The sequence below is a fragment of the Aptenodytes patagonicus genome, chromosome 4, assembly GCF_965638725.1.
Source record: "Aptenodytes patagonicus chromosome 4, bAptPat1.pri.cur, whole genome shotgun sequence".
NCBI classification, from domain to species: domain Eukaryota; kingdom Metazoa; phylum Chordata; class Aves; order Sphenisciformes; family Spheniscidae; genus Aptenodytes; species Aptenodytes patagonicus.
The window spans coordinates 27,520,871-27,539,301 of NC_134952.1; the positions used below are offsets into that span (position 1 = coordinate 27,520,871).

The window sequence follows — 18,431 nt, forward strand, 5'->3', positions numbered from 1 at the left end:
AACCTATCAGTGTATCCCGTGCTTGTGTCCTCTGTCTGTCACCACACTGAAGCATTTGCCTTCTGTAAGCAGCCTATTTAGAGTTCATGTCATTTTATAGAGAAAACATAAAATTTTATAGATATCTATAGATTATAGATATAAAATTTTATAGACAAAAAATAGATAAAATTTGCAAAATAAATTTAGACTGTAATCTGTAAGCTTGCTCTTTCTCTGGGTGTACAAGGACAAAACCCAGAAGATTTTTCATTGAATAGTGGTGCGGACTGAAACCAAGCGGAGCCAGCAGGAGACAGTTGCATGTCCTCTGGGGCTGTAGGAAATGACGGGCTGACCAAATGACCCATCCTCCGCCTACTCCAATTCTGCAACTGCAGCAAGTAACCGCTCAGAGAGAGGCAATATCATCTCCATTTAATGTATGGAGGAAATGGTGTGTTAGTGCCTTGTAGGGGCTGCCAGAGGGACTGAATTCTAGTCGTGTGTCTTCTGAGACCACTGTAAAAGATACTGCCCTGTTAACTGAGGCACGGCAGCTGGCCGTGCTGCAATCCTTGCCATTGCAGTGTGACCCATTTGCACGACCTATTTAAGTCTGCCAAGTGGTAAGGAGCTGGACATGCACATTAGGTGTGTGTTTTCAGTCCCTTATTTAAGGTAAGGGTGTTTTATATATGTTGCTGCTTGTAAACATGTTTTGTTGGGTTTTTTCTTTTTTAGTTTCTTCAACAGCAACGAAGAAGTGGCACTTTAGAATAGGTGACTAAAAAATTGTGTAGCTACAGCTAACAGATATGGAACTATAATTTCTCTCAAAAAAATTAAGCAAAATTCTCTGAGAACTGAAGAAATCAGGACTTGGCCAATGGAAGGTGTAGTAATCCAGAGAGAAAGCTTTCCTGGGAGCTGGGTCTTCATGATAAGACGACTTTCTCCTTTTAGTGGCTTAGGAGTGGTGTTCTCCTGTGTCTCAATAGAAGTAACATAAAAATTTCAAATGTACTGAAGCAAACCAAGAAAAGTTTAGTTTTGCAGTAGTATGAGATACATTTTGGCTTGGGGATATGCAGCCTGGGCAGGTTTACCTGAATACCTGTCATTTGAAAACAATTTCTTTGTTGGCCTTTTTTTTTAATCCTTTTAAACAAATTGCCATTTTTAGGACCATTGGGAAATAAAACTATGAGATTGTTAACAGAAGCAAAAACTTTCAGTGCTGACTGATTGCATCTTGTTGACATGCATGGTTATTTATGCCCATATAAGATACCAGCTTTCTGAGGAATTGTTTGGGTGATGGTGTTAGTGACTGTTGGCAAATGTTATTCTTATGATGACTATCAAAATAAAAGCATGTACAAAAACAGGCACAGGGTGGTGACACTGTTTGTTTGTTTTGGTTTGGGTTTTTTTTTTGAGAAGTGGGCATTTCTTCATCAACAGAACAACTGAGTTTCCAAACTACATGGCTGCCAAATGGCTGATATTTTTGTTGCTGCTTATCATAACTTGGATGTGAACTTTTGGCATAAAGATGGGTGCAATTAGTTATCCCCGGAGTTCCCCCTCCTTTGATTGTTTTCTAAACCTATTAGGTTACTGTGTCCTGTATATTCTGTATATTTTCGTTAGGAAATATTGTTAGGAACTTTTTTTAATATTTTTGCATTTTTATTAGATTTACACATTGCTCCATCCACCATTTGGAAGTGACCAGGACTGTCCTCCATCAAAGGCTAAACACAAAAGTTATTCACATTGCAGTTTGAAAAATTATAATGCAAACAGTAAGCCAGATGGGGAGTTTTACAAGCATCTTTTCATGTCATGAATGATGCTGTCTCTCTGGGTTATGGGCTCTCTGCTCTCTCGACTGCTGTTCCTTTCCCCCTGGCTCCCCTCCAGAGCTGTTAAGTTTCAGCCAGGGAAGAAAGGGAGATTTGGACTCCTCTAAATTTCCAAGTCCGTATTTTTTTTGTGGTGTGGCTGGTGACAGCGAGCTTTGTGAGCGAGAGCGTTGGCATGCAGAGAGCTGCAGAGATTAGCATGCTGATCGCTGCGCTCCGACAGAATAAACAGGGTTGCTCTCGCCGAGCTGTGGCTGTGCCACCCAAACAAAAGCCTGGGAGCAGATGTGGGGAGAGCCCTGCTCACGAATCCTGCTCTGTCACGCAGGGTGGGCAAGAGCTGAATGCTGCCCAGGCTCCTCTGCTTCCAGTTTTTACAAAAAATTGAGGTTTCTGCCCCACGCTGTGCTTCTGCTCCTCTCTTAACTCTTCACGTGGCAGCTTTACCTCCAGTTGGAGGTTTAAGAGGCCTCGGAGAATATCAAGCTGTACATTGTATCCTTAGTTGTCCACACGTGTACCATTGCAGTTGCTGATCTAGCAACATATATATCTAAAAACTTGTTCTTTACTGACCTTCAAGATTTATCTGCATAAGAAAGGTTCACTGGTTCTATAAAAGGGGGGCAGTGTACATGCATATGTGTACGCAAGTATAAAACATATATTAAATGTACATGCACACAGACAGATTTATTCCCCTCAGTGCAAACCCATGTGTCATCACTTGTATTTGGTTTGAAAGAGGCTTATATCAGTTTGTGCTTAATCTCTCTTAGTTATTGTTTTTTATTTTTTACACTCTGAAAAGTGTAAATCCTCCATAAAAAAGTGTTACAAAATAGGTGGTGTTTCTTCTTACAGACAGTGGTCACATAAAGTGTAGCTTCAAGCATTTTATTTGGGGAGAAGACACTTAGCTTTTTTCCCCAGTGGCTTCTGGCTGGTTAAGGTTGGAGAGGCAAGACACTGGTTGTGTTAATTAGGAGTAACTGGCTTGTTTGTATCGACATGCAAAATGTTTTCTGAACAAACTGCAAGCTTAAATGGTGGTGGGCTGTTTTATATCTACCCTTCCTGCTCCTTTCAGAAATCCAGCCTTTTCTTGTCTGCCCCGTAACACACTGAAGCTGTGTTGGCAGCCTACAGCAGTACATGGGGAAATTAGCAGGGCCTTTTCAGTTAAAGAAGTTGCCAACATCTGGGTTTGGAAAGAGAAAAGTCAACAAGCTTGTTGCAGTTACATATTTAAAATTTAAAAAAAAAAAAAAAAGAAGTTTTGTTTCATATTTGGTTTTCAAACAGAACATTTACTGACTTCTTAAATTATGTGACTGGAAATGTCTTTGGTTCTTCATTTAACTAATGATACAACTGTTTGTGAGGTGTTGCTGAGTCAGGGAGAGGTTGGTTCAGTAGGATTATTTTTTCAATAAAGAAGAGTTAAAAGTATTTTATTTTTTTGCCTCATTTCAGGATAACATCATCTTATTCTTAAGAGGCTGCAAAGAGCTGGGACTTAAAGAATCTCAGCTTTTTGATCCTGGTGATCTGCAGGACACATCAAACAGAGTAACCATCAAGTAAGTACAACAGCAGTTTGCAATTAGCATGTTACAACCTCAGATGCATGTGATGCAATAGTAAATATTTAAGGATGAGCAAAAAAGGCTATAGAATTGTCATTTGTATAAAGCAAATGGGAAGCTGAGGTTTGGGAAACCCTCAGCGCTGGGAAGAATACATTGTTCCCTTCAACAGGCTTTCTCTAAGGGCTGTTATTTTTCCCAGAGAGATCAACCACAGCTCTTTTAAAATACTGTTTTAGTTAAGCAATGAGATTCTGTGGGACTTAGGGGTTTTCCTGAGTCTAAATTGATGGCATTCTTTTTTGTCTGTCCAACTAATGAACTATAAAGGCTGGTAGGGGGAAAAATCACAGCTCTGTTATTTCAGATTAAACTGTTTTGAAGATGCATTATAGGACATTTGTAGGCCTCTCAGACTCTACAAGGTGCAGACATGAGCACGGTCTGTTTATTTTCTAACAAACTATAGGTTGGGATGTGATACTTGGGCTGAGGATGTCTGTGTGAACTGGAAATGCCACAGTTTAGATACTTTTTCACCAAAGCCACACACCTACTACCACACAAATTACCACACACATATTAAGAGGTTCTCCTTCCTAATAACTAATTCATGTTTTTTGGGGGGTGAAGTGATTTTTTTAAAATTCTCCTTTCAATCAACAGCTTTTTAGTGATGGTATGTGCACATCCCTCACTGCAAAGGGTACTAGGTGCTTAGACTCCAATGCTTGTATTTTCAGCATTTCACCCCACAAAGTGATTTAAAATATAGATGTGAAACCAACACAGAAAGTGACTTGCCTAAGGTCACACAGAGCAGGCTTGAATCAAAGTCCATATAGTCATAGATTGAGGTCTTAAATAGGAACTGTTGTCCCTTTCAGGGAAGACTTTGGCATCGTGGACTAGAGGAACAGCAGCAGTCAAACTGTATTTTTCTCTCGTTTATATTAATGGCAATCAAGCTCCCCACTCCCCAAAAGCAAGAGCACCCCACACTTTCATAAAATTAACAAAATTTGTAATTGGTGTTACTTAGAAGTTTTCCTGAAATTTTTGGGTCTATCATGTGTACTATTAAAAAGTTATTGCTCTACAGACAAGCAAATACTGCTGAGTTGATTGAATGGCCTTGTTTCATTTGGCCAAAAAGATCACTAACGAAATCCTGGTCAGACATACCCATTTTAGAAAAGTATATGGAAACAATTTACTAAATTTCAGCGGCATTCTGTTTTTTTTTCCCTTCTGGCAGTGGAAGCTGGGCAAGTTTTCATGGTGTTCAAGCACTGTCTGGGAAAATTCAAAGGTTCTGAAAATGGAATTGGCCACTTTCCTTGTTTTAAGGAACGGTCTCCCACTTTTTGCTCCCTTCCAAGTTTCTGGCTGTAATATGAGGTTCTTCTCGCCTGTACATACCAGTGAGAGGGGGCTATGTAACGTATTTCTTGTAAATCTGGAAGTATTGCAATGAAAGAGGTTCTTCACGACATCCTGTAAAATCATGACAATGAGTGGCTGAAGAGAGTCGCAAAACAATCTCTAGTCTCCATATAAAACCAGAGAGAAAGAGTCTTTCTGATAAGAAGCCTTGATCTTTTGGGGTTGAGGATGGTGGAGTGCCTCGGAGGAGGCAGGTTGAGAGGCTGGGACTAGCATGGAGCTCCAAGGAGAGCTGTCCAGCACGTAAGCAAGTTAAACCAGGAGTAATAAACTCTGCGGAGCTGGCTTGGCCCTCCGCTGAATATGATGCTAGATAGATGTGAAGTGTCTCACTGGCATGGATTTTTTTCCCCGTCAACTCTTTAGAGAAAGCAGCTGTGGAAATGAGCCAAAGGTTTTCTTAGCACTGTCCAAGTTCATGCTGAGTAACTGAGTTGAGGTGTACAAGCCAAGTCCATGACTGTTGTAGAGAAATATGTTCAAGACTGTCTTCTGCTAGCTAGTTCCCAAAGCATGAAGGTGATTTCCCCCACCACCACCACCTTTGAAGACTTTTGGGTTATTTTTTAAACATGGTAAAAGTGGTATTTGTTCTGTGGTAAAGGATGAATATGACATTATTGCACATGATTAAGATAATGACATTTTTAACCAGTTTTTTTCATACAGATGTTAATGGAAGTATGCATTAGATCTATTTTTTTTGGAACATTCAGCTTATAAAAGTTATGAGCTAGTGCTGTAAAGCATTTCTTCTTGACTTGTTAAGCAAGACTCTCTTCCATTGCTATTTTATAAAGAAAAAAATAGGACTGTTTTATTTTTCTTAGTATGTGGGTAATGGTGGATAAAATTTTGGCTTAAAAAAGATGTTATCAAAAATACTTCAGTTTAGTATTGCCTATATTTAGGCTTTTGCTGTTCTCGCAGATTTAAGTACATTTATTTTTGTTTTTATCGGGTAACCTTTAATGCTGGTGTGGGCTTACTGTTATAGTAGAAGGCAATTCCGTTATAAATAATCAGGAGACAATCTATACTAAATCTGAAGTGCTCTTACTTATTTTTCAGCACCTAAATGTAATGCACATTTCCTCCATTCTTTTTTTTATGGCTTCTTTGCTGAATTTTGAAGTGGTGTTTATGTTTGTGCAAACTTTGTGTTTTGTTGTTTCTAACATAAAACTTCCACCCTTTGAAGGTAGGTGAAATTGAGAAGGATGCCAATGTTCAGTCTGAGTGCTCGAGTATACATTCAAAAAATAAATGTTTTCCACAGCAGGTTCTCTTGCAAGTGGCAGGATCTTTGTTGCTTCACCCATCTACTTTGTTCTTTGTGATGCTTGTTTCCACAGAAGCACCTGCTCCATGTCCTTAATGTTTGGTGATGATTTCCTCAGTCTCCTATGCATATCCAGTTGCTTCCAGAATCTGTACGGGTTGCATGATTTATCACAGAGCAGGATCTGACTTGGATTACTGCAGAACGCATTTTAGCAGTGAGGACTTCGGTCTTCTTTTTTGAAGAAATCAGCAATACTGTTTAAAGGAAATATTTTTGGCACTGCCCTACTTTACTGTGGGACCATTATAAACACATTTGCTTTTTGTACTTCCAGAATTCTAATTTAATGATTGAAGTAATGGTGACAAAATACTCCCACGTTATGAATAAATGAATGTGTGAACTACATCTTCTTAGCTTTCATGTGTTTCCAGCCAGCAGAAGCATTCTGCAGGCTTTTGTTAGGGAAAACGTGATCTGCTGCATACACGCTCTTGGAAAGTGTGTCTGCTTTCTGATTATTTTTTTTTTTCCTCTTTTTGTGTGTGTATGTGCAACCAGGAACATTGACTATAGTAGGAAGCTGAAAAATGTAAGTACATGACTTAGAGTATTTTTTTTTTTGTCTGGTTAATCCTGTATTTGGCCTGAGCAAGAATTATGTCAGTAAAAACTTAGTACAGATGAGTATCGCTGAAAAGTTCTTCTGAACCTAACCAGGTTCTACTGCAAACTTTGGTAGAGCTGCTTATGGCAAAGCAGCCTTATGATAAAAATACAATGGAGAATGTTTGCCTCTGCTTAATTAAGGGATAAAGAATGGATCTCTGTGCTGTCCATCATGGTTTTCACTGGGAATGGTCTGACTCACCCATGAAGCTACGCTTTGGTAGCCTTTCATGAATATATAGGCATAAAGTAAATTTGCACAAAGTATTTAAAATGAGGCAAAATGATCATTAGATCTGGGTGCAAGTCTTTGCTGTCAAATTTGCTAGCTTTCTTGTTGTTCTTCCAAATAAATGAGTGTTTTCTCAGAAAGGCTAATTCCATTTAACTTTAATTTCTTGTTGATTTAAACTAATAGCAATGATATGGATCCTGTAATTGTTAAGTAGAAAAGAAAATGGCTAAACTTTGCTGGTCTCAGAGTTTGTTGTTATCCTAAAGCCTAGCAAGCTAGCTGTCCTTAGTCAGCTGTAAACTGCTATAAATTCATTTTATATTTAGCTCACATCCCTATAAACTGCTAAGAAATGCCAAGACCTTTTCCTAATAACTTTGCAACGCAGTAATCATGACTGCAGGTAAAACAAACAAACAAACAAACAAAAAACCAAGAACATACACACACCACCACCACCACCCCCCCCGATTATTTCATCCTGTCTTTGCCATCAGCATTAGAGTAATACCTTCTGCATCCAGCACACAAAATTGCAGGGGAGGAGTTCAGCTTTGGCATTTTAGCACCTTTGTGAGCACTGGCTAAATATCTTTGTACAGATGTATTGTTTTAAACGCAAAGTTTCAAAAGTATGCTCCACAATGTGCTTGTAGGCAATATATGCTTTCCAGGTGCATGATCCTGCAACCTTGGCTGGCAGCCAGTCGGAATTGCTTGCAAATGTGACATTATTGGGGGGGGGGGAGGGGGGAAAGTGGCTAAAGAAAGGAAGAAGAGAGAAAGTGATCAAATGCTAGCAGAAATAAATAAAAATACCACAACCTTCATCAGAGAACTGAATGGCAAAATGAATTGGACAGTTTCCTTGTTGCTAGGAATACTATATTTGCAAGTGTTTTCACTTAACTTGAGAACATGTACTGTAAGAATTTTTTACATAAATTTGTTGAGTAGTGCTGGTTGAAGGAAAACAGCTCAGATAAAGGTTGTTTCAAGACCAAAAAAAAATCAGTATTGGCAAACCCACCTCCTTTCCCTCAGCACAGTAGTATCAATTTGGATGTAATTTTAAAAACAAGGGGAAAATTTCTGAACTTTATTAAAAATGTTATTCAGTTATTTCATGGCATGTATATTATCTATAAACTAAAGGGAAATATAAACTGTATTTATATATAAAATATGATATATTTTACATTATGCATCACAGTTGGTTTTAGGGGATCTGTGTGACACATGCTGTATCCTTTTCTGGCAGGACCTCAGCTGGAGTGCTGTGTGTGATTTTGGACACCACACTTAAATGAAAAATGGGGATGTTAGAGAAAGTTGATGAGAAAAGGCTAATCGGAAGTCTAGCGTATGTGACTGAGGAGGAGGCACTGAAGGAATCTGGGTTTCCTAAAAGCATGTTTTAGGGAAGAAGAGTCTGACAGAGATGTCTGTCCCCAACACCCCCTCGGGATTTCTCCTAGTTCTGTTTTCTTTAGCTCACTATATAGTATGAATTATATGGCCCTGTCCCATCAAAACATAAAATACTATATTTCCGTTTATTTAACTTTTTTGAGACAGTTAATGGCAACTATTATTTATTATTGGTTGCACATCTTTTCCGCATCAAAATATTTCCTGTTTGTTCTGCAGTTAAATACTTCACAATGTCATGGAATATGCAGAAATGATGAGCATTAAATGAGAAAAAGCCCTAAGTTCTGAGGTGGTGGTTTGGCATTTTTAACCAGTGCAAAACACTGAACTGAATTGCCTTTGACAATCAGTTTCCAGTCCAAATTGCTGCTGCACAGGTACCATTAAAGACATTGCTTTAGGTGGAGACATATGTGGGTGCAGAGGAAGACTGTTTGCTTTCCCTGCATAATATAAATATCAGCGTTTTTGGAGGTGTTGAATTTGACCATCCTGAGCATCTTAATTTCTCCTTCCCTAAAACAAGTACAGCACCAGCAGTCTCAGATCAGATTTCTTTGCTACCTAAAGGAGTGAGAGGGTATAAAAAGATTTGCAAGAGCAATTCTTGGCTTTTTTCCGCGCTAGTTTTGAAGTGACTTTTGAGTTATGGAGAGACATCAAGTCAGAACTTGAATGAAACCACTAACTCTGTCTGCTTCAGTCTGGTAGAAACAACCAGATGCTCATGGCTTTTGATTAATCTTGGGCTAAGCATTTCTTAAGCTAGCAGAAGCCTGGAAGTAAATGTTCCCATGTCATCTGGTTAATTACATTAAAATGATTAAAAATGGAACTACCTTTTCTGTCCTTGAAATAGGCAGGCGCACGTTTCAGATGTTTTATTTATTCCATTAGTCTTAAAGTTTTTAATTAATGACCACTAGTATTAGTATTCTTTAGGGATTTTTTTTTTTCCTATTGGATTTACAAACAGATATATTTATAAGTGTGTCTTCTAGACAGTTTCAAATATCTTGCCTAGATTTTCTATTCAGATTTATTTTTGCTGTTTATTTTACAGGCAGACATGACAGTTTGATTTTTTTTTTTTTTTTTTAAATAAAAATACCAGGAAGATAATGTGTTAAGTTACATATTCTGTAGGACTGTTTAAATTTTCGTAGTTGCCCGATGTATTTATGGTTAGCCACTGACAGACACTTCCCTTTCAATTCTGATTTATAATAAAATCTTGTGCTGCTGTGCAGTTTAGAATAAATGAGAGATGCTGAAGGGAAGTAAATTTAGCTAAGTGACTGTGTAGATGGCTTCAATTAATTCTTATTAACTTCTGCAGGTATTAGTCACCATTTATTGGCTAGGGAAAGCGGCAAACAGCTGCACATCATATAGTGGATCAACCCTGAACCTGAAGGAGTTCGAAGGTTTGCTGGCACAAATGAGAAAGGTATCTTTTTGTTATGTTTTGGGAATGGAAATTTCATTCGAATTATTACTCCCATAAATAACCTGTTTGTTGCTAAAAATGAGCGAAGTAGGGGGCTGGAGTACAAATTACTTAGTAAACCCCTACCTCCTTTGAAAATGTTTCTGACTCTACCAAGCCATGAACACAACTTTCTTTAGCAGCCAGCTTTGTGGTGATATCAGTGATGCAGCACGTGATGTCAAACAGGGCTTTAGAATTGCCACGTGGCTCTGTCATCTTCATTTCCATAGGTTTTGGTTTGAATTATTTTCATTTGTGACACAGAGTTTCAGCTAGGAGAGCTGAGACTCAAAAGTAAGGTGGCAGGACTCTCAGGAACAGAGATTTTTCTTCTTTAAAACATTCAGTCTCATGGGCAGCTCTTTTGTTTTTAAGTTGCAACATAAAGCATCAAACCAAAGTATCTAAATAAAGCTGAAGGGTAGAAGGAAGAGATTATGTTTCACCAAGGGTATAGTTATGATGAATCTGTGTTTTGCCAAGCTCTAAATTCTGGCTGAAATCATATTTGGTGGTTTATGATGAGCTGAACTCTGTTGGAAAGGAAAAGTTGTGATCGCTGTAGGGTGGTTTGGGGACTTTTGGTTGAGCGCTCCAGCATGCCCTGAACCTCGGCTTGAGACACTTAACCTCAGTAATGGTTAGCGTTGATATCCAAGCCTGCATTTACTGGGGATGGAAGGGGCAAGGAGCAGACATGTAAGAAGACGGCAGCACCTGGTGCTAGCATTGCATGTGTTGGACATACTGCTCATGAAAGGCCATGCAGATACATTCTCCAGCCCACAGAGAGCTTCGTGCCTGCTGCTCCCTCCCCATCTCACGTAACGGCCGAGTGACCACAGGCAGTAGGGTTTGGGGACCATAGGAAACTCTTTGCTCTTTACTCTCCTTGAGCTCTGTGCTACTGCATCTCCACCAGCTGCAGCTCTTCATTCTGGGATCTCAGAGGGCCAGCACCAGATTGCTACTAGAGAGGAAGAAATACCTGGCTGACTGATAGCAGTTCCTACACCCTAGTGTGACCAGAGAGCCTTAACTAGATGGGTAAAATCCCTGTTTGTGAGCCCAGTTCCTGTGAACAAGCAGGTGGAAACGGAGGGGAAGAGAAAACATCCTGCTTCTCTGTAGAGGTTTATTTTTGTCTTTATTTGAAATGACCTGCGCTAATCGCTCGGGACTTTGCCACTGTGATGGCAAAGTGATATCACTGAGTGATATGAGTGAGACCAAGCAATAAAAAAATTTAAGTTAATACTTGAGTTGTTTCCAAATAGAAGATGCAGGGAAGGAGCAGTCCCCGCTCCAAAGAGTCTGAAAGGTGAAACAAAGACGGACAAGGGAGCTAAGGCAGAAAGATTGCCAAAGTGCAGGTTGCTATAATGTTAGTGCCACATGGTATCATGGTTTATTTTTTAATGTTTAATCTTGCAGTATGAGGCTCCTCTTTCTCCAGGTGATGTTTACCCATCAAACTATAATCATCAGAGCATTTTGAAGGTCCTGTCTTGAGCACTTTTGTGGGATGAAGTAGGCTGGGGCCAAAAGGCAGTGTTCTCCGGGGAGCTGATGATCGTGGAGCGCCTGGCTGGGCAGTGCAGGGCGCTGCAGGTCGAGGACAAAAGCAAGAGGCTGGGACTTGATTCATTGCAGATGTTGGAGCTGGGAGAAGAGTAGATATCTCATAAAAGCTGAAAGCTATATATTCCATTAATGTAAAAACAGAGCACTTTGCAGTCCTGAAAGGTCTTGTTTAGGTGGTACTGTTAGGAGGGCCGCTGGTGTCTTATGTTAAGGTCAGTTCCCTACTCCTGTACCCCTGCAGTATTTCCCACTGGCAATTGTGGGCTTGCCTGTTACTGAATTTGAAGAGGATTTGGTTGTAAAATAGAACATGTTAATCATGCTGTGCAACACTCTGATGTTCTTTATAGCTGAGGTCGAGTGATGAAAAGACACTTTATCACATTCTCTACTGGCTTTTTTTTCCACTGAATTTAATAATTAAATCGACCATAAATTCAGTGTGGTTTAGTTTTTTTGTTACAAATCCTCTCTGCCCTCCTTTTTTTATAAGCAGATCAAAAGATGGCTCAGATGTAAGTCGTCTCAGACCCATCTTTTTCTACTTCTCATACTGAAAGGGCTATTCATTTCTAATTTTATTCATGCTACTCTGTTTTTAATTTCATTAACTATTTGGATACACATTCTTCTTTACTTTTAAACTAGAAATACCCAACGACAAAACATCCATGGCTTTATGATTATATTTAGTGGGTGGAACTTCCTGGAGAAATGTATCTTATATTTGGCAGTCACACTTTTACTACCACTCGGTAACATACTGTGTTTTTAATTAGATAATATGAAAGACTAATGTGCTGTTGTGTGTCATGTTATGGTGTTATCGGTCCTGCAGATAACCGCTTTCTTTTTCCCATTGATAACATTTGGGAGATGACGTTTGCCCCAGAGCAGGACAAGTACCCGTCTGTGAGACAGCATCAGGCTGGGAGAGTAGCTTTGCCAAGGGGAAGGCTGTAAAGAACATGTTTACAAAAGTCTAGGATCCCATCCTGGTGCCTGCCTCCTAATTCCTGGTGAGCGGCATGCAAAATTAACATCAACAGGCCTTTGAAAGTAGGGTCTGCAGAACTCATTAGTTCACAATTGGACTGTTTTCAAACGCTGGGAGATAGTGAATGCGGGATGGGGCTTTTTGCCTGAGTTTAAGTCGCTGTAGCTGCTGAGCAGTTCTGTGTCATTCAAATACAGTAATTTAGGAAAATGGAAGTGTGCCTGAGGATTGAGAATAGCTGATTGGTATGAAGGGATGAGGGGATTTAGGGAATTTGGATTTTTAAAAAGATTTTTGGATCATGTCACAAACCGGATTTTGATAGGATTTTTAGATTTGTATTTGGATGTGTGTAACTCCTGCAGATTTCAGGGAGACAGATATTTGTTGTCTAGTGTTTCTGTCAGTATTTTAGTTCACTAAGGAGGACTGGGGAAGGAAATTACATAGGATCCAATTACTACTTTGTTAGATGAATTTTACTTGTTTTTAGAAAATAATTTCACTTCAGTTTGCAGTGAGGTTACTTACTGACATTACCACAGCTTAGCTTGGCCTTAGGGAACCTTTGCCACTGCCCTTAATGTGGTATTTTGGTGGCGTAATAGTGAGTGGCACTAATTAAGCCTTCTTCCTGAAAAGTCTGCAGGACGTTGGGTCTGATCTCTCCGTCTTGCTTTGAGCCTCCCTCTTTTCCAGCGCGGAAGCTTTGGTGTGTTACTGCAGGGCTCTCCTCCCTCCATCGCTTCTACAGCAAACCCGCTTTCTTGTGGAGGTGGCCTGCCATAGCATACTGTGATGTTCTTGATTGATGATCTCAATGGCGATAGTAGCAACGGGTGAAAGCTTAGCAGTCAAGGACAGTGGGAGCTGTGCTCAACATAGCCATTGTGCTCCAGCTAGTGGTAAGCAGGGGGTGCTTCTTAATTAGGAATTAATATTCAAATGCTTCTGGGGGGGAAAAAAAGAAAAAGAAAAAAATCACATTCCAACCTCTTTGGGTCACAAAATGTCAGTCTGATAATGGCACCCACATCTCTGACTTTACTTACTGTCGGGGGAGAAAAAAACAGATTTATCTTTGCATAAAAGTAGTTATTTTTGTTTTTTCTCAGCCTGCGTGATTGTAATTAATGTTAAGATGCTCTCTAAAACAAGGGATTTATTATAATGCAAGGGTGAGGATGGCTTCTATTGACCTTTTCCTCTGCTGGAGTTTCAGTGTTTTAGTATGTGCTGCTTGCACTGGAAAGAATTTATAATCACAGGGCTGTCAAAGACAGCCATTGTTCTCCCTGCTCTGAACATGTGGGTCAGCTACAAGTGCTTTCATATCCCCCAGAGCCAGGAGCTGGCAAAGAGTAAAGAGCACAACCGAATTCTTCTGAGGCATCAGGAAAAGCATTTTGCATATTTTTCATTGCTGATTGCTTCAGAAAGACATCCCTCTTTCATAACAGGAATTTCTCTTCAAGGTAGAGGGAGGCTGGGGCACACTGCTTCATTATTTTGCCGAGCTGAAGCAGCAACAACAAATGCTGTCTGCTGGTGTCCTGGCCAGATACAATAGATGGGCAAGGGGAGGCGGGGGATCTTTTGGAAAGCAGCAGACTTAAACCTGATGCAGGCACGATGTTAAAATTGTGGTGCCTTTGCCTGTGCTATGGACTATGGACGACAAGTCAAGTTTCAGGTTACTTTCAGTTCTGATCTGTTTGTTAACTTGCCTATTGCAACTTTTTCTCAGTTCATCTTACTAATCTAATGAGCAGGGTTTCCTCTTAATCAGCATAAAATTGGGGTTTATTGCAAGCTTGCACTTTTGTTTTGAAGGGGAGAAGGGGCAGAAAACAAGGAAACCCTTTTTGGGGAGGAGATTTTTAGTATTTGGGAAGATGCTTTGTTGTCTGGTGTGTAATGGATCTCACAGGTGTGTCAGTGGCTTCTTTATGAAGGGGTACCTGCTGTACTTCCATGTAGGAAACGGAGGATATTGAGAGCCCAAAGCGCAGCATTCGTGACAGCGGCTATATAGACTGCTGGGACTCTGAACGCAGCGATTCCCTCTCCCCGCCTCGCCACGGCAGAGATGATTCCTTTGACAGTCTGGACTCCTTTGGCTCCCGCTCGCAGCAGACACCGTCTCCAGATGTAGTGCTCAGAGGGAGCAGCGATGGTAAGTACCGGTCACAGTGCAGCACATGCGTAACGTTGTGACATATAAGTAACATTTCTGGAGCAAACGTGCCCTTCGGAAGCTGGACACAGCCCCTCAATAGTGCTCATCTGGTGGGAGAACTTCTCTGTGAATGCTGATTTGTGCTCCCTGAGGTTTAGATGACTTTGCCAACAACTTACTTGAAGCCTGTCTCAGTTAGGATAGCGTAGCGTTGGAAAATGAGTTACATCATTGCAGTGTAATTTTATGATGGGAAGAGTGCTTTTCTGGGTTACGGTGTAAGAGGTTGTTATGCAGACTCGTTTTAAGTTATAAACTAGGCTGGAGCAAGAAATAAAAGCGCAGGAACAAGGCGAATATTGAAGTGAATAAAATGTTTGCCTAAGTAAACTCTGGGCAGATAAATGACAGAAATATCTTGGAAATGTCTGATACTTGACAGAGTTTTGAAGTCTGATGTACAACATTTTACCAAATGTCATATTTGTTTTCATGGTATTTAGAAAATTGGGTAAATTAATAGCTCCCAGCATCAGAGCTGTGGCCATCTTTGTACACATTTGAGTGAGGACATGCAGCTCTAGGCTTACAGAAGGGGTGCTGCTTCTCTACCTTTCTTGTCTGATTCCCAGAGACTTCCAGAGGCTTGTAAACACAGCATGCTGGATGAGGAAGGATTTGCTAGGGGTAGGTGTGGAGCGTGCACTTAGGTTACCTGTTGTGAGCAGGATTTCTCGTTCAGAACAAAAGGATGCTTGATTGAGGCTCCCTCTGCACGGTTACATTCCTGATGAATGGATGAATCAGTCAGACTTCATCATCAGATGAAGTTATGTTCCACACATGAATCACTTCTCCTCAGTAATGTTATTTATTTAATAAAAAAAGGAAGGGCAGAAAGACTTTTTGGTAGGAACCAGATGTTCATACTGCCTTTGGCAGTGTGAAAGAAACTGGTGCTAATCATAACCGGACACATGAGAGATTTCCTGAGGTGATGGGGAACTCCTTAAAACTGAAAAGCTGGCAGGGATATCTGGTATCACAGCAGAATTACGAAAGAGCTATGGGGAAAGCAGGGCTAAGATCTGCTCTGCTGTTTTGAGTGGCCTGTGGTATTGGGGCTGTTGCTGGTTGACCATCCAGAACCAGCTACTGGGACTGATTCCCTGAAACAGCCTTGTGCCCCCTCAGACACTGAACAGAGCACAGTCTCCACATGACAAAACATTTTTCTGCCTTCCCAAATGAGACAGAACTGTGGTGTTGGCAAATAGGAACACCTCACATGTCCTAATCAAGAAACGTTGCTCCATCCTGGGTGCTGAAGGAGTGTCCAGTGTCCCTGCCTACGTGGAGCTGGTGGGCAGCCAGTTACATATGTCCTGTAGCTGCTTCCTATCAACTTCTGCTGTATTAGCAGATTTTAGTAAGGTTTTGTGGTTGGTTGCCACAGCTAAGACATGTTATCTTGTCACATTCTTGAGTCCATAACAAACACAAAATAAGATGCAAGCATTCAAAGCTTGTTCTTGAAAATTAGTCTTTAACAATATCCAGACCCAGGGTGCATGCAGATGCTGTGTGCACAAGTATGACTTGTCTAGCTGGCCCTTTCTAGTATGTCCCATTTTCCCTGCTTGCTGCTGCCATAACTTCACAGCTGTCTCCTCCAAGGGTTGCAGGTGAGGTGTAGCTTGGCTGACCTCTTTTCTGTTGAACCTCTTCCTGTGGCCCCAGCAGGCCAGTGTTTCGCTCAGCTGCATGTAGTTTTTGATAGAAATAATGTATATGCAAAGCTGGATGAAGGAAAAGGTTCTGCTTGCATTACTTCTCCCTCCATTCAGATAGGAGCTTTGTAAACCCAATAATATGATAGTGAAATAAAACTATGATTCCTTCCACTCCTAGAAAAAAAAAATTAATGAATGGAGATCATTTCAGTGGTCCTAAGGTGATGATAGTTTAGGTGGAAGCAATAAGTAATACTACCTTCACGAATGCCAACTGTGATTAGCCCCAATGTTTAGAAACTGCTCTGGTGTCCTATGCAGACCCTGTCCCTTGGCAAAAAGCAAACAAAACCAGTGGTATAGCAGAACAGTTTGTTTAAAATGCAGTAGAATTGCAGACTGACCTGCCTGTAGAGTTGCTAAAGTACTCAGGAATGAATAAAATCCTCTGCTTGGCCGGCAGTTGCGCACAGATCCTTGTACGAAGGATCTGTGCGCATCTGTGGTATATAACTGCTTGTTACGGGTTGTGGAAACTGGCTGCTGCTTCTTCTACTTGGAAATGCAGAGCAACAAAGTTAAGGTTATAAATGTAGAGCATGGCTGCATCTTCCATTCGGTGCTTTGGCTTCAAGTGCTTTTTTTGCAAATTTGAGCTGAAAATATTTTCATGAGTAAAATATGAATAATTAAAGAAGCTGTTTGTCTTTGAAGTACTCAGCTTGGGGATACTGGTAGGCACATCAGTAATGAGGGAGAGGAATCTGTTCTAATTCCTCTGCTACTGTGGTTTTCTATTCCAGCATTTCTGTCTGCCGGTTCAAGACTGGTTTTCATGTGATACAAAAATAAACACCAGAACAAAGTCAAGAGCAAACAGAATAGCAAATAACAGTAAGGGATCTTTTCATTTTCTTTTAGCTCCTCTGTGGCCCTGCTCAGTCTAATGATTTTACAGCTCTTCAAACCTCAGCTATCCTCAGACGCCCATGATTCTGTGGTTGTGTCTCCACTTTTTGTTTAGACATAGACTCAGGTTACCAATCTTGGTGCTAGTTATCATATGCTCTTAACCAAAATTGTTCAAGCAAAAGATTACTGGCAAAAAGTGCATTGTGATTTTTGTCTGTCTAGTTCGTTTCCATTGTGTCCTGTCTTTTCTTACTGTTCCCTTTCACTCTTCTTCGTCTCTCTCCAAGCAAACATTGAATAACTCAATCTGCTGCAAAAGCTCTTTGCAAATAACATTCCTAGCATATTTAGACCTCTTTTCCTTCCCCCACTTTGAATTATACACAAGCTACTTGTGATTTTTATTACTTCATTGTTTTCAGTTGTTCATTAGGTAGCTCAGTGAATTAGCTAGTAATTTACTAGTGTGGTGAATTAGCAAGAGGACACAACCTGGGTGGCTTCCCCTCACCCAGAGGGGAACAGCTATTGCATATGCAAGTGTTACAAAGGGGCCAAGGGCCAGAGACATCCAACGCTCCAAAGCTGGGAGAAGATTTGAATGCTGGTGGGAGAAATGGATGAATATGCTCCATTTCACTCAGCAAACCAGGGCCTGTGGTGATGTTACACTGCTGGGAGAGAACTATTTGCATATCTTCTTTGTGAATTACTTAAAAAGGCTCATGATGGTGCAGGGAATCTAGTGAATGTCTATGAAGTTGCTTCCGAAATGGCTATGAGGGCAGTTCCACTGCAAATGCTCTTTAAGGTATTTGTCCTACCATTTGGGAGTTTTGTTTTCAAGTTGGAAAAATGTTGCCTAAGTTTCTGTGTTTTAAATGGGTTGTAAATATCAGGAAGCTTAGTTCATTTGAACAAAATAAAGTAGTCACTCAGCTCTGTTGATCTCCCATCTTAATTCTCTGTAACTCTCAATTTTTCTCTCTCACCTTCTTTCTTTTCTTTGCCAGCAAGTATTCTTCA

The 18,431-nt window shown here is 40.4% G+C and overlaps 1 protein-coding gene across 4 annotated transcripts in view; it reads left to right on the forward strand.

Annotated features, from left to right (window-relative positions):
• Window positions 1-18,431, forward strand: part of LIMCH1 (LIM and calponin homology domains 1) — a 183,350-nt gene that overhangs the window by 103,833 nt on the left and 61,086 nt on the right. For all 4 annotated transcript variants that reach the window (XM_076336171.1, XM_076336173.1, XM_076336174.1 and 1 more), the window contains 4 exons: window positions 3,327-3,433; window positions 6,732-6,762; window positions 9,848-9,958; window positions 14,562-14,757. In XM_076336171.1, coding sequence (XP_076192286.1) covers window positions 3,327-3,433; window positions 6,732-6,762; window positions 9,848-9,958; window positions 14,562-14,757 — 445 coding nt within the window. The remainder of the gene's footprint in view (window positions 1-3,326; window positions 3,434-6,731; window positions 6,763-9,847; window positions 9,959-14,561; window positions 14,758-18,431) is intronic.